This window comes from Phascolarctos cinereus, unplaced genomic scaffold (genome assembly GCF_003287225.1).
Source record: "Phascolarctos cinereus isolate Bilbo 61053 unplaced genomic scaffold, phaCin_HiC Scaffold_3;HRSCAF=262, whole genome shotgun sequence".
Lineage (NCBI taxonomy): Eukaryota > Metazoa > Chordata > Mammalia > Diprotodontia > Phascolarctidae > Phascolarctos > Phascolarctos cinereus.
The window spans coordinates 135,561,493-135,586,538 of NW_027555736.1; the positions used below are offsets into that span (position 1 = coordinate 135,561,493).

The 25,046-nt window shown below is 36.0% G+C and overlaps 1 protein-coding gene across 8 annotated transcripts in view; it reads left to right on the top strand.

Annotated features, from left to right (window-relative positions):
* The window catches only part of TJP1 (tight junction protein 1), a 289,379-nt gene that overhangs the window by 222,634 nt on the left and 41,699 nt on the right, over positions 1–25,046 (top strand). For all 8 annotated transcript variants that reach the window (XM_020963527.2, XM_020963534.2, XM_020963543.2 and 5 more), the window contains 6 exons: positions 12,254–12,378; positions 12,643–12,745; positions 16,478–16,757; positions 17,817–17,920; positions 18,633–18,801; positions 19,168–19,312. In XM_020963527.2, coding sequence (XP_020819186.1) covers positions 12,254–12,378; positions 12,643–12,745; positions 16,478–16,757; positions 17,817–17,920; positions 18,633–18,801; positions 19,168–19,312 — 926 coding nt within the window. The remainder of the gene's footprint in view (positions 1–12,253; positions 12,379–12,642; positions 12,746–16,477; positions 16,758–17,816; positions 17,921–18,632; positions 18,802–19,167; positions 19,313–25,046) is intronic.

A 25,046-nucleotide genomic window follows, 5' to 3' on the forward strand; every position in this document is an offset into this window, starting at 1 on the left:
TTTTATAGATTTCTCTGAGGCCATCTCCTTCAACATTTATATAAAGCACAATATTATTTTATCAGGTTTATATGCCACGACTTGTTAGGCTGTCCCTTAATTGGTGTCACCTTCTCAGTTTCCAGTTCTTTGCCACCACTAAAAGAGCTGGTATAAGTATTTTTATTTTTATTTTTTAAATTTTATTAATTTATTTTGATTTATCAACAATCACTTCCACATGCTTTTGAGTTGAAAATTTTTCTCCCTCTTCCTCCCACACACCTTCCCCAAAACGGCACACAATTTGATCTAGGCTTTACATTTACATACCCATTAAACATATTTTCACATTAGTGAAGTTGTAAGTAAAAATTAAACCCAATAGGAGGAACCATCAGAAAGATGAAACAAAACTCAACAGAAGGTAGAAATAAGTGATAGTGATTCGACTTCCATAATTCTTTCTTTGGATGTGGACAGCATTTTCCACCCCGAGGCCTCTGGAGGTGTCTTAGATCCTCATAATGCTGAGAAGGGTTCAGTTTAACAGTCTTAGTTATTGCATGACGTGGCTGTTATTTGTGTACAAAATCCTCTTTGTTCTTCTCACTTCACTCAGCATCAGATCATATAAATCTATAAGTATTTTTATATATCCTTAGAGTTTGTTTTGCTCAGATGTAATGATTAGACCTTAAAGAATCCTCCCTTAAACCGCTCTCCCTCTTATTACCCTCTTTCCCTTCTCTTTCCTTGTTGAGTGAAGTATATTTCTGTACCCAGTTGTGTGTGTGTATTTTTCCCTCCTTTGACCAGTTGAGAGTGAGGTTCAAGTGTTGCCTGTTCCTTCTACCCCTTCTTCCTTGTTTGTATGGATTTTCACTTGTGCAGCCTGATTATATAGTTTTCTCCATCCTTCTCCCTTCTACCCATCTCCTTGCCTCCAGTGTATTCTTTTCCTCATCCCTTTTCATTCTTTTAAGATCATCACATCATAGTACAACCCATCCCAGGTATTCTGTCTTAATTAGACTCTCTCTATGACTCCTGATGATGTTAAGATTCTGAGGGTACACATATAACATCTTATCATATTTGAATATAAGTAGATTATCCTTATCTTTGTTTATTCCCTTATGATAGTTCATTCATGTTTACTCTTTTGTGTTCTCTTGTTTCCTGTGTTTTTGATTCACAAAAGTTTCTACACAACTCTGATCTTTTCACTAGGAATTCTTGAAAGTCCTCTATTGCAGTTAAAGGTCTGTTGCCAAACTTAATGTAAGGAAAACCTGAGTTCTGATCCAGCTTCAGACTAATTGTGTGACCCTGGGCAAGTTACTTAGCTTTTCTCTGATTTTAGTTTCCTTATCTGTAAAATGAGTTTAATAATAACACCTAAGTCACAGGGGTATTTTGAAGGTAAAATGAGATGTTTTTGAAACATTTTGTAAACCATAAAGCACTATGTAAATGCTAGTTATGATTATTATTATTATTAATAGTAATTATGTTTTACTGATTACATTATTCTTGATTGTCAGCCTATATCCTTTGCCTTCTGGAATATGATATTCCTGGCTCTCCTCTCCTTCATAGTGATGCTACCTAAATTATATATGACATTGACTGTGGCTTGTTGCTCCATATTTGAATTCTTTCCAGCTGCTTGCATTGTATGTTTTCTTTGACCTGGAAGCTTGGGATTTTGTCTGTAATGTTCCTGGAAATTTTCACTTCATTCACTTTCCATTTTGCCTTCTGGTTCTAAAAGATCTAGGAGTTTTCTTGCATGATTTCTTGAGATAGGATGTGTAAGCTCTTTTATTGGTCATGGCTTTCAGGTAGTTCAATAATTCTTAAGTTACCTCTCTTTGATCTGTTTTCCAGGTCAGTTTTTAAGATGAGAGACCTTCCATTTTCTTCTGTTTTTTTTAGTCTTTTGACTTGGAAGTACTCATCTATTATTTGGTCCATGGGATATGTTGCTTGGGCAAAGGTTTTATACCTTTTGCTGCATGCGGAACATTGGCTTTCCTTTCTGGTTCTTTCTTTTATAACTCATTTCTTTTTACCTTTTTTCCCTTCTAACACTTTTATTGCAATTATAAAAACTTTTTTTAACTCTTTAAAATTTCTTGCATTGTCTTTTCTAGGAATTCCTGTTGAATTTGTGCCCAAGCTGTGTTTTTCTCTGAGGCCTTGCTTATAGATATTTTGGAGCTATTCTGGATTTATCTTTAGCGCCCAGTCACCGGTAGCTTTATGTAGGATTCTTTTTTTTGTTAACTTATTCTTCTAGCTTACTATCTGACATCATACTTGATGTTAAAACCAGGCTCTGTGCACTTCTGGAGGTAATGTCTGGCCCTTATCTTGTTTTCTTGAGGTATTGAGTGTTGTGTTATTCCCAGGATCTCAGAAACAGACTTGGGTCCTGCAAAGTTTAAATGTTTTCAAAGTGGTCTGATTCAGGCTTCTTCACTGGTTTGAGATTTATGAATTCCTGACTTAAGTTTGGATCTGAGCAATCTACTGTGGACTGGAATGTCACTCCTAGTTATAGGTCCCCACCTCAATTAGCCCTGCATCTGTGACCTGAAATTGAGTAGTAAGTGACAGAGCTGCCAGTTGGCATCCAACCCTGCACCATGTACAAGATTGGTTTCCCCTTTGCTGGATTTGGAATATTTTTTGCCTTGGTGCACAGCCTTTCTCTGTGATGTAATGCTCTCTGCATTCCCGGGGCCATTCCTGACTAGGCGCATCCCAAGTCTCTGCTTCATTATGCTGACCTGCATAAAAAATGACTCACTGTGACTTTAAAAAAAAAATCCTGCTTACAACTCTGGTGGTCTGGTACATTTTTTAGATGTTAGATATATTATGGGGGGACTTAGCTCTGCTTCTTTCTGCTATTCTGCCGTTTTGGCTCCACCTCCTAATTCACTTTTCATTCTCCTGAGTCTTGCTTCTGACCTCACCACTTGATTGACTCTGTCTTTCCAAAGTTTATCCCAGTGATTTAACTGTAACTATGGAACTCTTTTCTCAGTATTTGTATTTGTTTTCCTTGATTGCTTTTCACTTTCTGATTGTAATACTCATTCTCTTCAACATCTTAGTTTATGTGCCTAGTACTATGTTAGATGCTAAATGAAATAGCCTCCCTCCTCAAGGAAATTATATTTTGTTTGAGGGAGATATTGTGTATAAATATAAAGGAATATAAAATCTATATAAAGGAATTTCTAATAAGTATGGAGAAGGAAGAACATTTGAGTTGGGTCTTGACTGGAGTAAAAGTGGAAGAAGGAATGCATTCTAGCCATTTGACAGCCTGTGCAAAGGCATGGAGAAAGCAAATGTAATGTTGTATATTACAAGGGAAAACTTGGACCAATTGGACTAAAATGAGTAGTGCATAAGTGAGTTGGTGAGAAGTGAGGCAATAATGTGAAATGAATGTAGAAAGACAGATTTGAGTTTGATTCTGAAGTTCTTGAAGTGACAGAGAAGTTTTTATTTTATCCTAGATATAAACATTTCTTGAATCAGGATTAACATGATTAAATTTTTACTTGAAGAATATTAATTTGTAGCTAAGTGGATGGTAGATTGGAGAGAGGTGAGACTGGAGATGGTGAGACTAATTAGTAGAGGGCAGTTGTGTTGTAATCTGTGTATTTTTGATTTTGTATTAGTTCATGCATTTTTATTTCTTTTAATTCTTTATGTTTTTCATTCCTTATGACATGGTAATACTCCTTTGCCTTTGTATACTATAATATGTTAGGTGTTTCTTCTGAGAAGAATAATTAGAAAGGCAAACAAAAATCTCTTATGCTCTCCTTTTAATGGGACGGTAGAATACTAGACTGTTTTGGTTAGAACAACTGTATTTCTGATTTATAGGATAATTAATGGTCTGTATTTCATTCTCAAAGCCATATCACTTTTTTACTTGCCATTTCACCATACCCCTGTGTTTTACACTGTGGTTTTTAAAGTAAAGGAAAAATTAGCGAACAGTTACAGCTATGCAAAAGTGAGATGGGCTGTTTCAGAAGAGAAAATGGTTCCTTGTCATTGGAGAGGTTGATGTAGATAGAGGCTGGAATCTGGATGATTACTATTTGGGCATGTGATATAGGAATTGTTGCAGAATGTATCATGTTTTGAATTTGAAGTTGGGAAGGTCCAGGTGGAAGAGGAAAATGTGATGTTAGAAACTGCCGTATTGGAGAGACCCAAGTTTGAATTGTGGCTCTGCCATTTACTACCCCATGTGACTTTGAGTAAGTCACTTAACCTCCCTTGGGGCTCAATTTCCCATCTGTAAAATGAATGTCTTGGACTAGATGATTTCTAATGTCCCTTCTGCGTCTAGATATTCAGCCTTACAAATTGTGCTTCAGACACTTACTAGCTAGTTAGTGTAAGCCTAAGGAGGTCACTTAACAGCTCTGAGCTTCAGTTTGTTTATCTGTAAAATGGACCTAGTAATAGCACTTGCCTCGCATACTTGTGACAATCAAATGAGGTCATGCAAGTGAAGTGATTTGTAAACCTTATATTTCTCTATAAATGTGAGCTGCTACTGTTACTATAGAAAAATTATTCCAGTTCAGTGAAATTTGGATCAGAGCAGTCCTGGGACAAATAGCAGTTCTGCTGCTATTCTTTTATATTTCATGTATAATCTCTAGCTGAAGCAGCGAGGCAGCTTGGGGGAGAGACAGGAAGCAGCATGTGCCAGCCAAGTCATGCTACCATGACCACTTTTGCCACCTTGAGATGTACATCCCAGGGCCCTCAATCCAAGAGTCTTGGGAATGAGGAATAGGCTTCCATCCTAGTACCTTCAGCCATCGTTCTGAGAAGCAACACCCATGCATAAGTAGCTTGACAACTGCTCCTGTAGGTGCTATAGCCACAGCTGCTTTGAAGATTCAGAAAATAAAGTTTTTGCCCCCAATCCTTGTCATTATTAAATGCTTCATCATCAGAAAATGATATTCAAACACAAGAAGAGATATTAACATCTACTTTGCTGCTGTACTGTACAGACTTTGAGATCTTTCCATCTGACTTTCATCTGAAAATTACCACATATGCTGTCTCCCTCAGTAGAATGTGAGCTCCTTGAGAAGCAGGAGCTGTGTACCTTACCTTACCTTTTGCTGTCATTTTAAAAATAGGTTTCAATTGATATTTTCTGTTTCTTGATAGTTATGTCATGTATTCCTCCCCCTCCTCTTCCAGAGAGCCATTCCATATGACAAATGGTATTTTTAGAGAGGGGGGAAAAAGTCAACCTAGCTGATTAATGCATTGAAAAAGTGTGAACATGTGCAGTATGAACACCTGTGGAACTTCCACATTTATGAAGGGGTAGTAGGGTGAATGTCTTCACGTATCTCTTTAATCAAATCTTCTTTGATCTTTATAATTTTGTTACATTTACTTTTGATTTTTTGGTGTTACATTATTGAAGTTACTGTGTATATTTTCTTGGCTCTTCTTGCTTCGCTCTGCATTCGTTCATATGGATCTATCCATGCTTCTCTATATTTATCACACACATAATTTCTTATACACATAATTTGTTTGGCTCTTCCCCAATTAATGAGCATTTACTTTGTTTCCAGTTCTTAGCCATCACAAAAAGTGCACCATAAATATTTTGGAGTATGTGGGGACCTTACCTTTTTTTTTTTGGTTTAGAATATTAATGGCTTCTTTGGGGTAAAAGCCCAGTAATGGAGTCTCAGGTTTAACAGCTGTGGACATTTACTCATTTTATTTGCATAATTCCAAATTGCTTTCTATAATGGTTGTACCATTTCATAGCTCTACCTACACTGCCAATTGACATACTTTTTGATTTGTATCTCCAGTGCTTTGCACATAGTAAGCACTTAACAAATGCTTGCTTCATTCATTCTTGTTCTGGAGACTTTTATAAGTGGAAATAACTATTTTATACTTAATAAAATAGTTGGATTTACACTTATCTTCTCTGGACCCGATGAAAGGATCCTTGTTGTTTAATACTTCAGTATCACACAAAGAACAATAAATTATGGACCTTATCCTACTCTCATAGAATTTTAGTTTCTATTACTAGGTTTAATATAGTTTATTGATACCTTTGGTTTTCTGAATGTATACTGTCCCCTACCCTCTCACATATACATGTCCTTATAACCAAGATTGAAAAGGAGAGGGGGAAAAAAGTTCTATAAGACCAATATGTTGAAAATTTTTTATTACATACAATGTTCCACATGTGTAGTCTTATCTTCAGAGAAGTTGGAGAAGGGTGCCTTCTCAAACCTCCTTTTGGGGGCCAGACTTGATTATCAGGAAGTCACAGGATTAATTTTCAGTCTTTTTAAAAAAATTTCTGTTACTGTAGTTATTGTGTGTATGTTGTCTTTTATTGTATCTCTATAGATCTAAGATTGAAGCAGCCAGTCTTGGAGAAGTGATAGAAAAGACAGTCACACTAGTAATGTACTGTTCATGGAACTATGAATTAGTCTAATCATTCTGGAAAACACTTTGTTTTTATGCAGAAAATTGACTAAAATGTCTTATCCTTTCACTCTGAATTTCAGTTCTGTCTTGTCACATACCTCACATGGGGCACATACCTCAAGGAAGTCAATGACAAAAAGGCCCTAAATATACCCAGATAATAATAGCAGAACTTTTTGTAGTGGCAAGTACCTTGAAACAAGGTGGGTCCATTGATTAGGGAGTGGCTAACCAATAAGTTGAGGTACAAAAATATAATGAAATATTACTATGATATAAGAAGTTATGAATATGACTATTACAGATAAATATGGAAAGACATGAGCAAAGTAAAGTATTTATATTTTGAAAGTTCTTCATTCTACACAGCTTGGATATTGCGTATTGGGTATGGAGATATCCATTAAAAAAAAAACAAACTCAGAAAACATTGTTCTTAAATATTTTTTTCTTTTGGTCAGCAAAGATCAGCATTTATTAATGCTATTCATCTTTTTATTTATGAATGGAAAAATGGCAAAATAGAAATGCGGATAAATTCCATTATTAAATTTAAATGTTTTTGCATCAATGTTATGTCTGGACAATTGTGGGCAACAGGTTGGTTAGTGATAATGGATCAGTTCTTGTATATCTGTTTAAATTCTCCTGAGTATTACTGTTATTATTGATTCATTCAGGTACAAATTAGGAATAAATGGCCTGAGGTCATTTATCATCTATTTTTTGTTGTTGGGATTCTTCTTTACATAACATGGCATTATCTTGCCCCATCCACTGATCAAGATCTTCATCCATTGCCACATTTCAGGCCTGTGATCTTATTTACTTACTTGCATTAATTTCAAATTCATTTTATTACCCATATTGTATACAGATACTTGAGGCCTGAAGTATTGCTCTCAGCCTTCCAAGTTGTTTTCTTCTTTACTCTTTCTATGTCACTAAATTCTATTGTCCTAATTGTGATGAGAAGTAAGGTACTAGACTAGAAGCTGTTTCTTAAAGTGCTCTGTATTTTTCTTGGTTTAAAAGCAGATCCAACACATGATTTTCTTGTTTTAGGCTTTTAATATTGTATTTCTTTGATTTCTTTTTCTTTTTCTTTTTTTTTTTTGTGGCTAGGCAGTGGGGCTAAGTGACTTGCCCACGGTCACACAGCTAGTAAATGTTATGTGTTTGAGACCGGATTTGAACTCAGGTCCTCCTGAATCCAGGGCCGGTGCTCTATCCACTGCGCCACCTAGCTGCCCCTATTTCTTTGATTTCTAATAGGAGTCAAGAAAATATGTATAAATCAGTCGTTGAAAATGAATATATTAAGTTTTTGTTATGTGCCAAGCATTGTACTAATAATAGAAAAGTGAGATTGTTCTTGCCCTAAAACTCACATTTTAGTAGAGGGAGACACCACATATAAGAAGGTTCAGCTATACTATCATGATTGGAAAGTTCTGGTGGCCATGGGGGTCGGGTACAAATAAATGGTAGGTCTCAGATGGCAAAGTCAGGGGATCCTAAGAGTCTGACTTCAGAGCATATGGTAAATCTCAATAGACCAAAGGGTGCCCGGTGAAGTCTTGAGGGTGTGGCAGTACTGTGAGGTAACCCTTTTGCCTACTGGGAAGAGTATTTATATTATTTCAGCACTCCAGTGTTGGAAGAGGCAGTTCAAACACTCTTTCATTGTGAAATTTTATCTTCTTCTGTTTGCAGACAAGTTCAGCAGTAAGCCCTGTTACCATTGTTACTGCCCCTTCATCTATGGGTAGGCTTTAGGCTAGACCTGGATATAACCCTGTCAAAATCAGTAGCGTGTCTAATTTAGCATTTGCAATTTAATTCAGTAAATATTAAGCACTTAATAGTGTATAAGGTCATGTCCTAGGCACTAGAGATACAAAGACAGAAAAAAAGGTCTTCGATTAATTTAAAGTTAACTACAATTATTCAGATAAGTAAATAAATACAAGGTAAATACAAAGAGACAGCTAGTTCTAACACCTGGGGATGGGACATTCAGGAAGGCTTTAGGGAGAGAAGTAATAACTGAGCTGAAGACAAAAGATTCTTACAGGTAAGAAATGAAGCAAGAAAACATTCCCAGGGATTGGGGCTGATAGATAGAATGCCACTTTGTAGAACAGTCCAGTTTGGATAGAATGTTAAATTCTGGAAGGGAATAATATGAAATAAGCCTGTAAAGATACTTTGTAACTAAATTGTGGAGGGCCTAAGTTGGAAGCTGAAGAAATTGAAATTTTTATCCTACATGGAACCATTGAATGTTTTTGAATAGAGAAATGACAGGATCAAACCTGTGCTTTGGGAAAATTATTTTTGTAGCTGTATAGAAATTGGATGGAATAGAAAAAGGGACTAAATTTGAAGGTCTAATCATTCAATAGGTACTGATTAAACTCCTACCATTTGCCAGACTGCTAGTTCGAGGAGACACAAATAAGTGAATGAAATGATCCCTTCTTGTAGTGAGCTTATATTCTAATGGGAGGCACAAGTACATATAGGAATACATACAACATTAATAATAAAATGTTTATATGTAATTAAACACAGAATGCTGTAGGAGGGAACATACTAGTAGTTGTGGAGGTCAGGAAAGGCTTCATGTGGAAGATTGGTGCTTGAGTTTCACCTTAAAAGAAGGGATTTTATGAGATGGAGGTAAGAAGAGAGTGCATTTCAGGCTTAAGAGATGACCAGTATAAAGACATTAAGATGAGGGATGGTGGTAACTGAGTGAAGAGCAGAGAGAAGGGTCAATTTGTCTGAATTATAATGTACAAGAGGAAAGTAATGTCCTTTGAGGCTGGACAGGTAGGTTGGAGCCAGGTTACGTAGGGCTTGCCCTAACAGCTAAATAGACAAATTCTTATTTTAATTCTAGACACAATAGGGAGCCATTAGATTTGGGAAACTAGGGGAATCACCTGGTAAGATCTACACTTAAGGAATATTAGTGTGGCAGCAGTATGTATATAAAGGATTGTAGTGATGAGAGGTTTGAGGCAGGGCGACCAGTTGAGGCTTCTGTAATGAGTGAGAGATGATAAGGGCTGAACTAAATTAGTAGCTGTGTGAGTGGAAAGAATGAGTAAGTTGTAAGAGGGTTCATGAAGGTAGAAATGGGAAAATCTAGCAACTGATTAGATATGTAGTATGAGGAAGAATGAGGAGTTGAAAACAACACTTATTACAAATATAAGATATTGAAAAGATAACAGTACCTTAGCCAGAAATAAGAAAGTTTGGTAGTGGAGAAAAGTTAAGGAAAGTAAGATAATGAGTTACATTTTAGGTAGTTTGGATTTAAAATGTCTCTGGGGCGTCCATCATTGGTCAGTTGGTGGTCTGGAACTGAAATTCAGAGCAAAGACTGGAGCTAGCTATGTAGTTTTGGGAGTTGTGTGTAGAGATGATTTATTGGAGCTGATGAGTTTACCAAGAGAGAACATGTAGAGGGAGAAGAGAAGAAGAGTCAGAGCAGCACTGTGGAGAACACCTTCAGTTAGGGGCCATGCCATATGTGTCTGAGAAGGAGTGGTTAGTTAGAAGGTGAAAACCTAGAGAGAAGAGGATCAGCAGTGTCAAATAGATCCAGAAGGAAAGCAGACTGAGAAAATCAGATATGACAACTAACTTGAATGTTAAGAGCTGAAAATTTGAGTTCAGTAGAAAGTTTTATTGTGTGAGCATTTGTGTCAGTGACTGAGGTAGTGGAATTGGTCATGGGAGTTAATGAAATTGAAGAAAGGAAAAGCTAGAAAGTTTGAGGGAGCATCTACAGGAATATTAAGGTCCCCTATTAGGACCTAGTATTAAGGCTGGAAGTAGGCAGTAGAGGAATTTTTATTATAATCTAGGAGAGAACTGTTGAGGGTTTGAGCTATAATGGTCGTCTTAAGAGTAAGCAGATAAAAGGAAGAAATGTGGTGGCAGAGTTGAAAGGACTTAACAACTATTTCAGTATAGGGGTGAGGGAGTGGAAGAGTCAAAAATAACCTCCAAGTTTATGAACCTTGGTGTCTGGGAATATAGTATAATGGTACCTACAACAGAAAACAGGAAGTTTGGAGGAAAGATCTGCTTGTTTTTGTTCTTTTGTGTGTGTCTGGAAGGTGTGGGGGTATTTTAAGTATTGTAGTAAGCTTCTCAAGTAGCTTAGTCATAATTATCTGAAAATGCAAATGATTCATACAAGGTTACTTTGTTTATTCACCTGTTAATAGTATCTTTTCCAGAGCTCCAGTCTTATATCATCAAATACTTTTTAGATATCTCAAACTGGATGTCCTATAGCATCCTGAAAAGTCAACATGTCCAAAACAGAACTTATCTAACCTCCCTTGTTCCAACTTTCCTATTACTGTTAGGGCATCCAGGCTTGCAGCATTGGTGATATCTCCACTTAATCGACATAGTCAATCTGTTGTCAAACCTTGTTTTCAAAATTACAACTCCTCCATTTCCACAGCTACCACCCTGGTGGAAGATCCTTCACCTCATTCCTGGACAGTTGTGGGTTGTTATCCCTGCCTTACTTCCCCAGACTGTAAACTGATTTCTTTAAAGCCTACAGTATATCCCATTATCAGTAAACTTAAATGGTTCCTTCTCTTGCACCAAGCATAAGAATACTCTTTGATATTTACAACTTGGATGTTTTATACCTTTCTGGTGTTCTTAAAATTGAACTATTCATTGTGTCTTACATAAGACCCTCCAAACTACAGACTGCATGCCCTTTTGTGCCATTCTTGGCTTCCATACCTAGAATGTTTCATCCCTGCCTCCTGGCTTTCCTGGATTCCTTTAGTACTCAGCTTAAATCTTGCCATCTGTAAGAGGCCTTTTCTGGTTTCTTATTTCATTTCCTTCCCTCAGCCCTCCTCCTTTTCCCCTGAAATCTGTATATGCTCTAATATCATATATATACATAGATATTTGCATACTGTCTCCCCCATTGAGATGTGAGCCCATCGAGAGATCATATTTTTGTTGTAATTATTGTTATTGTCTTGCCTTTCTTGTTTCCCTAGTGCTTAGCACAATGCTTGGCACATAGTAAACACTTAACGTTCTTGTTCACTGACTTTTAAATATTGTATATCTATTGTTATATACCGAATCATTGCCACTTGGAGTAGGAATTAATAAAACTACACGATTGTGTTAATTTGGAATTTGTAATGTTAATTGATTTGAAAATTTTTTATCTTTTCAGTTAGATTGAATTGGATTCTTACATGATTGTGTCCTACAGTAAAGTATCTTGTATACATTTATTCATTAGGTCCTCTCTGCTGATACCTATATACCTATAGAATAATAGAATGTTCAAGCAAATAGAAACTTTAGTGGTTGCCATAATGATAATCCTGTAATCACTGCATGGCATCCTCAATTATCTTCTAAAAAATTAAAAAATAAGCTAATTATGATGACTGATTTTAGTGCTAAGTGTTTTCATTATGTTTTAATTAAAAAAAAAACTCAACCATAGTACACGTTAATATTTCTTTACCTATTTTCTGACTATACTTTTTAACATAGGTTTATAGAATTAAGTAAATTAGCCCTTTTTGTTCCATTTGCTTAATGCTCTAGATTATGACAGACTTGAAAGTATTGGACAGTCCTTGTTACTTAAGGAATGCTTTATTTATCCGTTCATTCATTCATTTATTCATGTATTGTTAAAATCTAGGCTCCTGGATTTGGGTTTGGAATTGCAATATCAGGAGGAAGAGATAATCCTCATTTTCAGAGTGGTGAAACCTCAATAGTCATTTCTGATGTGTTGAAAGGAGGTCCAGCTGAAGGACAACTTCAGTAAGTGTTTCCTTTTCCTGTGTTCTTAGGGCAGCTGTTTTAGATGATAGGCCTTGTTGGTAGTGATTTGTTTTGTTTTTAAAGAAAATGGACAATGGCTTATTGTCCAGATGGAATTGTGGTAGATCTGAAGATAAGTATGTTGCCATCCTTGGTGTAGCTAGTTAAGTAATTTTTTTCTGTAGATCATCTTTTTTGATTTTTTTAGTGCTACATAAATTTTTCAGCATTGTTTTTTAACTTGACTTTTTTTTTTTTAAACAGGGAAAATGACCGTGTTGCAATGGTTAATGGTGTTTCCATGGATAATGTGGAACATGCTTTTGCTGTTCAGCAGTTAAGGAAAAGTGGAAAAAATGCAAAAATTGTAAGTAACTGTAATTGTAAGTTCCTTTTAGAGCATCAAGGATTAGGAACTTGAGTGTCTGATTTGGATGCAATACATATCTGCATGGCCTTCTTTGAAACAAAATATCTCATTAGTGCTGACAGCATTTTAAAATCAGTAAAATGACTGCTTCAGTGACTGACCTTCTCATCTGTCACAGAATAAAGGGTTGTGCAGTTAAATTCGTGTACCAACATTTCTTCAGTTGAAAAAGTTATTATTAGGATAATAGTTGACTTTCTATTCATTACCACCTTAGAAGATGAAAGGATTTTTATGATAGGCATATGCATAGAGGTGGGTACATTTGTGACCAAATTTTTGCATTACTTGTTTCATTGAAATATATATATTTCTTTATTTAATTACTGACTTTGTGGCCTGCAAAATATGCTGACAGTTCCTATTAGCAGGTTTCCTGCAGGACTTGGACTGAATCAAAATAGTTGATATGTAAAGCTGCATCGAACCTTGCATATAATATCACCAACTTTTTCTCATAACTTTAAATTTTAATATAACTGAAAAGTGAGAGGAGGAAGTATCTTCCATTAAATATGATACTTCCTTTAAATAAATCACAGAAATACAGCTAATCAAGTGAAAAGAAAGCAAGCTTCCAAGCTCCCTTATAGGTAGTTTCCAGTAAATTTCCCATATATATCTTGCCTTGTCAACTTCTTGTGGAACTGACAGGATATTTTATTTTTATACAGTTCTTATCTATAAAACTAACAACAGCTTAATTTTTTTTTATTTCAGAGTTTTCTTGCGTTGTAGTTTTCTTCTCAGTATGTTTTAAAACACATTTTCCTTCAATAACTTTAATATTTTCAGAGTTCTTAAGGATCACTCCTAAACTAATGTTAATATCTTGTTTACCTTTTAAGCTAGATTTTTATTATTTTTCAGTTTAAAATCTATCATTCAAACTGAAGTTGTGTTTTTAAAGTTTTCTCTACTATTGCTGGACTTAGTATCCAGGAGATACTGGATTCTGTTATACTTAATAGCCTCAAGTTTCCCATCCTTCTAGCCCATCCTATACACTTCTCTCAAAGTTGTTTTTCTTAAACAGTGATCTAATTATGTGATTCCCCTACTCACTCAACTTAAATGTAAACTAGCATTATACTAAGGAGTGAGTATGTCAAGGAATAAATCATCAAAACAAATAATTGTACTAAAGCCTGAGTCTGAGGCTAAGTAACTTGCTCAGTATCATTAAGGCTCAGCCAGGACCAAAACCCTGGTCTTTTGATGCAACCTAGTGATTTTTCTGCTAATCTGATTTTTTGCTTTTTATGTGCTGTAAGTTAATTTCTAATTCTTTATTAAGTACTTATAATATGTAAAGCATTGTGCTAAGGATAAGGATTAGAAATTTTTTTTCCTAGTTACCTGTCCTCAGGAGAGTCTAACCTACTGGGGAAATACAACATGTACACAAATAGATATGTTATAAGGAGAACTGAGCAATAAAGGAACACTAAAAACTAGAGAGGGTAGTATTTCTAGGTATGGAAAATGGTTTGTATGAATGGAGGTGGAACTTGGAGTATTTGTGAAGGATAGTGAATAGTCTAGGTTAAGAAAGACTAGGTGAGAGTCACACTAGTTATTGGGGCACATGGAGGGCCAAAGAGTTTCCAGGCTTAGGAGTTCACATTTTATTTTAGAGGCAGTGGGGAGTCACTAAGATTTATGGACAGACCTATGACTTGATCAAACCTGTCTATGCCTCATGAATCTTATTTTGGCAACTGTGTGAAGAACATGTAGAGATGGAGGATACTATATGTAGAGAGAGCAGTTAGGAGAGTATTGTAGGTAGTCTAGGGGAGAGGAGGTGAGTACTTGGATTAGGATAGTAATCATGTGAATGAAGAGACAGTTGCTTGATTATCCTTGATCAGGGAAAGGAAAGAGGGTTAACTCTGGATTTATGAACCTCAGTAACTAGAATGGAAGTAATAGTCTTAACAGAAATAACAACAATAATAATAGTATTTTATAGTTTGCAAAGCGCTTTATGTACACTATTCATTTGATTATTGCATCCCTTTAAGGTAGGTACTATTATCTCCTTTTTGTAGATGAGGTAATTCAAGCACAGGTAGATTGAGTGATTGAACAGTTTCACACAGCAAGTATGAGGTCTTACTGGCTCCAAGTTCACTACTGTGTCTATGTGCCACAGAAGTTGGGGTTTGGGATAGAAGATAACGAGTTTCATTTTGGACATAATGAAATTGAGATGCCTGTGGCACTTCAAGTTGGAGATTATCTAGTAGGCAGGTGACAATGTTACTTGAGTTCAAGAGAGATTTAGACTGGTTATATAGATGTAGTAATTTGCAGAGAGATAATACTTAACTATGGGAGCTAAAGAGTTGAGGCCAACAAAGTTTGTGTAGAGGTGGAAGAAAAGAGGGCCTGGAACATCCACCTACACTAAGCAAGCAGGAATTGGATGATTGGTGAGATAAGAAGGGAAAACCAGGAAAGGGCAGTATCTTGGGAAAAGATAGTGTTAAAAAGCTGGGGGTAGGGAGAGGTCAGAGGTGAGAGAGATTGACCAGTAGTATTAAAATTACAGAGGTATCAAAAGGGAATGAAGATTGAAAAAGGCTATTATTTTATGACTAAGAGTTTGTTGAGGGGCAGCTAGGTGGTACAGTGGATGGAGCTCTGGTCTTAGAGTAAGGAAGACCTGATTTCAAATCTGGCCCCAGACACTTGGCATTAAGTAGCTCTGTGACCCTGGGCAAGTCACTTAACCCGGATTGCGTAAGCAAAAAAAAAAAAGTTAGTAACCTTGGAAAGAGCAGTTTCAATGGATTTATAGGGTTGAAAGCCAGATTACAAATTAAGGGAAAAGAAGGTTTGGAACAGCTACTGAGGGGAGTAGGTAAGAAAGCATAACAAGGAAGCATAAAAACTTTGCAACATTTGAGCCCTACTGATGTTGTTGTTGAGTCGTGTCTGACTCTACATGATCCCATGGAAATTGTCCATGGGTTTTCTTGCAAAAAACACTGGAGTGGTTTGACATTTCATTCTCCATTATGTCCCCATCTTACAGATGAAGAACTGAGGCAAATGGAGGTTATATGACTTACCCAGGGTCACATAGCTAGTAAGTATCTGAGGCAAAATTTGAACTCAGATCTTCCTGACTCCAGGCCCCTTAGTGCACAACCTAGCTGCCCCCACCAATATTAGATAACTTGAATTTGTAGTAAATTCAGCCAGCATGGAGTTGAGATTTCGTCCTTTGTTACTTAGCAGCTCTAGAATATGAGTAGAGAAAGTAAGTGATAAGAGTATTTTAGGACTGAAGATTGAAGGTGGGATTAACATAGAGTTTTATGGAGAGGGCAGTGCCATAGCAGTTTATTCAAGCCACTACATGTTTGGTGGATTTATTGATTATTTTCTTTTCCTTTGAGATTATGATAATTTCACTTTAAGAAAGATTTTAGGATGCATTCTACTGAAACGATACTTTTAGTATCTCAGCATTCAAGAATGGGGAAAAAGCAATTAGAAAATAGCCCTTAGTGGTCATTTGTTGTTTGTTCTCTCTGTTTCCTCCTTTCCCCCCTTCCTCTTCTCCCCATACATAGAGGTATGTATATCTGTGTGTGTGTATCCTACTTATGCACATTTGGGTCATAAAGTGATTTGGTTATACTATTTTGGTTATAGACTATTCGAAGAAAAAAGAAAGTTCAGATACCAGTAACCCGTCCAGATCCTGAGCCAGTATCTGAAAATGAAGAGGATAGTTATGATGAAGAGGTACATGATTCAAGAGGTACACGAAGTGGTCCAGTTGTTAGTAGAAGGGGTGAAAAGAGTTGGGTGAGAGATCGAAGTGCAAGTCGAGAGAGGAGCTTGTCTCCTCGATCAGATAGGAGATCTGTTGCTTCCAGTCAACCTGCAAAACCTACCAAAGTAACATTGGTGAAGTCTCGGAAAAATGAAGGTAAACTCTACTAGTACTTGAAGTCTTAATTTAAAAAAATCACAGAATTGGTTCATTTCTTTTTGATTTGTGTATTCCAGTTCTTGATAATATAGATCATTCCTTATTAACTAATTCTATGTAATTTGGCAGAAAACATATATAAAAATTTATAGCTGATGCAGTTGTGTGGCTTGTGGAAAGTGAAAAAGAAAAAAAAACTTTCTAGAGCTGAAAATTACACTGATAAATCTGTTATAATAATAAGACTAATTCTTAGTGCTAATAGATACCCTTCCTGTACATATTCACATAGTGCTTTGTTGACCTGTTTAATAAGAGAATTTCCAAAAATTAGTAACCAGTCATTATCAGCAGTATTTTGTGCAGTCATCATGATCCTTGGTCATTCTCGGTAAGAATCCTGCTTAGTGTGCATGCACGTACACACGTGCATATTGATATATATATGCATGTATGTATGTGTCTGTGTGCTATGTGGGTATATTATATGTATGTATATATGTGTATGCATATATGTTATATTTGCCGAAGGAATTCTCTTGTTAATTTCAATCTGATTTTGTTCCTAGCCTGTTTCCATAAGAGCTAAAAGAGATTAGAATACTTAGAATTAAATATTCTTGTTTGTGATGTTACTTTTCCAGTTCTTCCATAAACATTATCCATTTTCCTTTTTTAATTTGAATACAGTTGTTCATATTATATCTGCCTTCAAAATAATGTGTTCTTAGAAATAGTACAATTGTCAGTGTATTATTGGGAAGTAATCTATTTTTTCATTACATTTTTATTACTTTGGTCTTCACATGGTAGGAAAGAAGCTTGGTTCAAGCAGTTTTAATTTCACTTTTTACATTAACATTTGAAGCACTTTCTACTTTTCCCTATTATAAGGAATTTCTTTGTGCTCTTTTGCAAAGAATATTATCTATTTTTAAAACTCATTTACTGTGTCTGAATTTGTCCTTAGACTATTGCTATTGATGTTGTAATTCAAGGTATTGAGAAGTGTTTTATATGGTTTTATACTAAGGTTATTTCAATGTTTGATTACAGAATATGGACTTCGTTTGGCCAGTCATATATTTGTAAAAGAAATATCACAGGATAGTTTGGCAGCAAGAGATGGCAATATCCAAGAAGGTGATGTTGTATTGAAGGTATAGTCATATTCTGAAATTTCTTTGGATTGAAGTGTCAAACAAATTGTTTTTATTATTCCAAATTTTTGCTTGTGTTGATTGAGACAGTTTACTAGATCCTTAATATTAAATTAAGTCTAAGGGGAAGAAATAAAGAAGCTGCCATCTGTCATATCTTAGTGCTAGATGCTGAAAGATATGTTATGTTGCCACAGAATTATGTTGGCACATACAGCTGTTTGGAAGACCTTGCTTTCATTTTCCTATAACAGTTGTTTCAGTTGATTGAGCTGAGAAAGTTGTGGTTTTTCTAATTACTGAAGATTGGAGTTTATGGTTTTTAAAAAATAAGTTTTTATTGATGTATTTGTTTCTTATATCATCATAGTGATCCCAAGTATGACTCCCCCTTCTCCTCCCAGAGAGCCTTTTTTTTTTTTCGTTTGTTTGATTTTAAGTGACAGAAAGCTTTAGGTTGTGGTATAATCTTTGAGAGTGAACAAAAGAGAGAATTATAGATATATTGATTTGTTTTATCTGATTCAATGGCTGTGGATCAGCTAAGAACTTGCTGATTTAAGGTAGGTGATAATTTGATAAACTGAAAGCTTTAAATAGACATAACTCTGCTCCTTATAGTAAAGGCATGAGCAGTTTGCATTGTTTTTGATAGTTGGATATGTATTTGTATATCACTCATTTCCAATATACAGCCTCTGTTCTATTGTAGATAAATGGCACTGTGACAGAAAATATGTCATTGACAGATGCAAAGACATTAATAGAACGGTCCAAAGGCAAATTGAAAATGGTAGTACAGAGAGATGAGCGAGCTACGCTTTTGAATGTCCCTGATCTTTCTGACAGTATTCACTCGGCTAATGCGTCTGAAAGAGATGGTAAGTGTGAATGTGTCTTGCAATTTTCTTTTTAAGTAAAGGTCATAACCTGCTCTATATTTTCTTGGTTTAGAGTGAAAGTTTAGAAAAAAATTATGATTTCTTATGAAATCAAACATCATTAGAATCTACTTATTACCAGTATTTAAAATAAACCAATAAAGCCTTTAGTGTGTTTATTTGAGAGCATTGACTTATTCCTTTATTGTTAAAGGTAAACATATAAAGTGAGCTACTTTAAATATGTATGTATGTGTGTGTGTGTATATATGTATATAGTCAGATGTTTATTTCCATTATCAGTAAGGGACACTGTCATTTTATTGCAGTCATTTCATGGAACAAAACCCAACTTTTATTCAACAGACATTTCAGAAATTCAGTCGCTGGCATCCGACCATTCCAATCGATCACATGACAGGCCCCGCCGCAGCCGTTCACGATCTCCTGACCAGAGGTCAGAGCCTTCAGATCATTCTAGGCATTCTCCACAGCAACCCAGCAATGGCAGGTGATGGCATAGTTGTGTGTTTTGATTTAAAACAGTGTCATTATGCATACAGCTTATTCATTTTTATTTATGTATGTGATTTAAAAAGTTTTAAAATTTTCCTTTTGGATCTAGATGTGTTTTAAGTATATTCTCTGTGTTTTTGAATGTGATGTTTTTATGTAAAATATTTTTTAGTTTTAAAAAATTAGTTCAAGTATTTTAGTTTTAAAGTATTTAGTTTTAAAAATTAGTTCAAATATTTTAAGAATTACTGTTGTAAAAACTCGAAGAATTAAGAGAGAGCAATTGAGATGTTGAGGGTGTCCCCTAGGTTGAGCACTTTGAGAGTTTAGATAACTTGGAAGATGGTGGTGTGCTATGCATAGTAACAAGGGAGTTTGGAGGGGAAGTGGGCTGTGAGAGGGGAAGAAAATGAGTTCAGTTTTGGACATGATGAGTTTATATATCTATAGGGCATCCAATTTGAGATTGGAGATTCTTGTCTAGAAGTTAGAAGAGATGTTAGGCCCAGTCAGATGAGTAGATTTGTTCTTAATAACAGTAACATTCAGTTCATCTAATACTTCACTACTATTCTGGGTCTGAAGTATGATTTCAAATCCAGACTTGTTTTCATTTAAATTTTTCTTAGTGATTTGGGTCACTATTTTTCCATATTTAAAAATTTTCATTTCTTATATGAAAAACTGTTCATATCCTTTTGACCACTTATCTATTGAGGGCTTTAAAAATCTAGGTTTTGTGTTTCTTACAGTTTTCTACCTCCAACTTGTCTTTTCAGTTAAACTTCTCAAACATTTACTGTCTGCAAAGCACTTTGTTAGGGGCAGTAAGATAGATAGATGAACAATTAGATGGATTCTTCTTTTGTGGAGCTTACTACAAGGAGCTGAGAAGATATTTACACAGAAAGGTATTATACAAGATGGAATGTGATAGAGAAAAAAATCACTTTCTATGGAAGAAGTAGCACCTGAGCTGGATCTGGAAGGAAAATCGAAGTTTTAGTAAATGAAAATGAAGCAGTGACTATGTTTCAGATATTGGCGACAGCCTGCATGAAATATGGAGAGAGTAAGACAAGATCAAGGAGCGGCTTGTAGTCTAGGTTAGCAAGAACACATTGTGCATGAAAGGGTGTGTGACATAGTCACACCTATGAATTACTAAAATTATAGTTATAGACGTAGGTAGGAAGCAAGGAGACTACATAGAAAGTTGTTGCATTTAAGTAATTAAGAGCTCATTATAACCAAACTGGGGTAGTTGCACTATGAGAATGATTATGGAAATAGAGTTGAAAAAGGATTTGGCAGCTTACTGGATATAAGTGGTAAAAGGGAGAGAGAAGAATAAAAGATGATTCCATTCTCATCTTAATCCTGGCTTTCTCCTGAATGGTTTTAGAACAAGAATGTGGTGGTAGCAGCAGAAGCAGCAGCAGTAGTGATAGCATTTATCTAGTGCTTTAAGTTAATAATAATCATTATTAATTATATAAATAGAAAACTACCATTCATTTGGTAGTTTTAATTTAGTACTCTAATGCCTTTAGACCTATAATCTTATTTACTTAACCAGTCATTATAGTCATTTGGGGGGAGGGGCAGTGGGTGGGCAATGGGGGTTAAGTGACTTGCCCAGGGTCACACAGATAGTAAGTGTCAAGTGTTTGGTTTGAGGCCAGATTTGAACTCAGAGCCTCCTGACTTCAGGGCCACCTAGCTGCCCCTATAATCATTTTTCAAAGGCCATACCTCTTAAAAAAAGAAATACAAGTGGTTCAATAGCCAGAAAAATGTCCAAAATCGCTGATAATCAGATGTAAATTAAAACAGGCCTGAGGTACTTCCCTACACTTACCAAGATTGTGCTGAAAGATGGGAAAAACATAAGATTATAGTGACAGTGGGAAAATAGATATGCTAAATTATTGCTGGTAGAACTGAGGACAATACTTTGGACTATTTAGAAAAAGTTACTCAACTCTTCATAGCCTGTGACACGAAGCTTCTGCTTCTTATATATATGTCCTCAAGAGGTTATTGACAGCAAAATATGTTTTAAAAAATTGATAACAGGATTATTTCACGTGCTGCTGCTTAACTTTAGACATTAACATTTCATTGCTGATTCAGACATTGTATAATGTAACGACACTGAAGTTCTTGTTTCTCTCATGTAGCAGTCCATCTCTTGAATGCTCTCTCTTTACTAGCTGTCCCTAATTCCTGGAATGCTCTCCTTCCTTGTCTCTACCTTTTAGCTCCTGTGGCTTTACTGAAATCTCAGCTTAAACCATACAGAGGCCTTTTCTGATCCCCCCAATTTTTAGGGCTTTTAAGATTGCCTCCTGTTTATATCTTGTTTGCACATAGTTATTTATATGTAGTCTTCCTCATTGGAATATGAACTACTAGAGATAAGGAATTGTGTTTTTGCTTTCCTTTGTATCCCTAGCACTTAGCCCATTGACTGGCATATAGTAAGCACTTAATAAATGCTTCTTAACTTTACTTTTGTCCCTTTATCTCAGGAGAGGTACTCAGTTTTAGTAATATATATTCCAGTATAATCCTTCATCATACACTGTATTTGTTTCCAGAACAGGTATTTCTGGGATCCAGTGAAAATGAGGTGAAGTTTTATGTACTAGTCTCTTACACTTGTCGATGCAAAAGTGGGGAGAAGGGAGATGGATATTTGATCATCTTTACCTGTTAGTCTATTACTCAACTGTAGGTTTAGTTGTTAACTGACTTCTGCCTAATAGAATCCCTAACCTAACTTTAAGACTCAACTGAAGTACCCCCTTCTATGTGTAACTTAGCAGATGACTGGCAACTCCACCTTCTCTCCCACCAACTACCTTATTTGCAGCTACTTTGTATTTATCCTGCGTGTATATTCTGTTGTATTCTAATTTATGTTGCCTCTCCAAATAAAATGTAAACACCTTGAGCAGACACTATTTCATTTTTTGTTTATCTCCAGCACCCGCAAGGTACCAATAATCAATGCCCTCTAATCAATGCTTATTGATTGATTTTTTACTCAATCCAGGAATTTTCCCTATAGCATGCTGTTTTTTGCATTCTCAAGACTTATTTTGAGAGAGAGTAAAGACAAGGGGGGGGGAGGGACTTAGAAACCATACAATTTTTCAGTATTCAATAAATGGTCAATAAATTATTAAGTACCAACTTTGTGCCAAGCACTGTTCTGAGCCCTTAGGTGTAGAAATATCAAAAACACAGCCCTTGCCCCCAAGGGGCTTACAATCTAATGGGGGAAGGCAGTATACAAAGGAAAGTTGAAAAGTGGAGGATGGGGAGATCTGGCATGGCAGTGTGATAGAGAAGCCAAAGAAGTTTAGAATGAGTGCAAGTGGGAAAATAGGAGATGCCTAAGATTTTTTAAAAAGCAGAAACTATATTATTTTTTCAAAAATATTTGAAAAACAGAAGTTTGGCTCAAAAAATGTAAGCTCCTTGAGGTGTTAGCTATTGTCCTTACTTTTGGATTGTGTCTCCAGCATTTGTTGTTGTTGTTCATTTGTGTCTGACTCTTCATGACCCCCCATTTGAGGTTTTCTTGGCAAAGGTACTGGAATGCTTTGCTATTTCCTTCTCTAGCTCATTTTATAGATGAGGAACTGAGGCAAACAGGGTTAAGTGACTTGCCCAGGGTCACATAGCTACTAGGTGTTTGAGCCCTGATTTAAACTCAGGGAAGATGAGTCTTTCTGACTCTGGGCCCAATACTCTATCCACTGTACCACTTAGCTGCCCAGCTTTTAGCAAGGTGTTTGTCTTTCACATAGTAAATACTTAATAAATTTTTTTCATTCATTCATTGTTGGAGAAGAAAAAACAAATATCTTAAAACCTACTATTTTAAGGACTTTTAAATGGAAGGAGCAAATGGAGTCCATGTCGCATAGGCAGACAGAAATAAATCGAGTTGATTGACGTTGATGAGACGACACATTAGGTTAACATCTTCTGTAACAATTATAACTGAAGCACATGTCCCATCACTAGAATTTTTCAAACAGTGGTGAATTCCAGCTGGCAAGGATGTTTTAGGATGATTGGGCTTGGACTAGGACTGAAATGACTTGGGATGCCTCTTTGAATTTCTCATCCTAACTGAAATTAGTCACTTTAATTCTAGTTTCTTTGTATGTCACTAAATGATTCTGTAAGCAGTTGTGGTTATATATGGCTCTTTAGGATTATAGATTTAGATTTGAAAGGTGCTGTATAGGTCACTTGAACTAGCCATTTTACATTATAGGGGTGAGGTCGGGAGAGGGTAGTGTGTGTGAAACTACTGATCAGAGAGGCCAAGTGGCTCACCTCTGCTCATCCATCCAGCAGTGTCAGGCTTCAGTTAAGGCTCCTCAGGCTTTCCTTGTCATCTCACTCCTTGGTCTCTGTGCAAGTAGTCAGGTGCTACTTGTAGAGGAGGATATTGAATGGGATGAATGCTAGGTTTGGATTCAAAAGATCTGGGTTCAAATCCTAGTTCTCTGACATGATATCTGTGCATCTTTTGAAAGTTAGCAAAACTCTCTGGGTTCTCAATGTTCTCATCTCTAAAATAAAAAAGCAACTTATTACTTTTAAGATTCCTTCTTGTGCTACATCTGTGATCCTGCAATGATGGAAACACACACACACACACACACACACACACACACACACACACACACACACACACACACCCTCTTTAGGGGGAAAAAAAGAGTTTTATTCGTTCTTTTGTTTTTTACATTATAACAATATTCCCATGTCCTTCCCCTTCCTCCCCAAAGAGAGCTATCATCTATATAACAAATAGTATTTTTTAAAGTCAGAAGAAAGGAGGGGGAAATTAAGACAACTATTGCAATAAGGCCTTACTATTTAACAAAAGGAGAAACCTAGTGAGGTGTTGCAGTCAGTAGAGCTCCAGACCTGGAGTCAGGAAGACCTGAGTTCAAATCTGTCTTTAGATACTTAATAGCTGTGTGACCCTGGGTAAGTCACTTAACCCTAGTTGCTTCAGGTTCCTCATCTATAAAATGTGCTGGAGAAGGAAAGGACAAACCACTCTAGTATCTTTGTCAGGAAAACCTCAAATGGGGCCATGAAGAGTTGGGCACTACTGAACGGAGGAAGGGAGACTAATTAGACTGAAAGAAGGTTCTGAGCTTTGCAGTTCATGAATGAAGAATTTACTTTTGATAACTACATATTAGTATCATTGGTTTTCTTTTTAATCTTACTTTGTGTATTTTGTGCATTTAAAGTTTTTTGAGAAAAGGTCCATGACGCACACAAAAGATTAAGAACCCCTTAACTTTCCTGAGGTCCCTGCTATCCTCTCAGTATATCATCCTGTTTTTCCTGGAAGGCACTTACTGTTTTCCAGTTGCTTTTCATTTTCCTTCTTGTTTATATCTCCTGTTGTTAGTTTCTGTTCCCTGTGCTACTTTGAGCTCCTGAGCAGGTAAAGATTGTTTGTGAGCCTTTTCTCTATCTTTTCTTGTCCATTTGCATTTTTTTTGCATTTCTCAAGACACCTTTACATTTACATCTACATCTACATTTTTTTAATATGGCCATAGGGAAAGTACCCTTTGGAGTCTTCATTTCAATCTTTTGTATTATTTAGGGCAGCTAGGTGGCCCTGGATAGAGAGCTGGGCTTCTGGTGAGGAAGATATGAATACAGATCCAACTTCA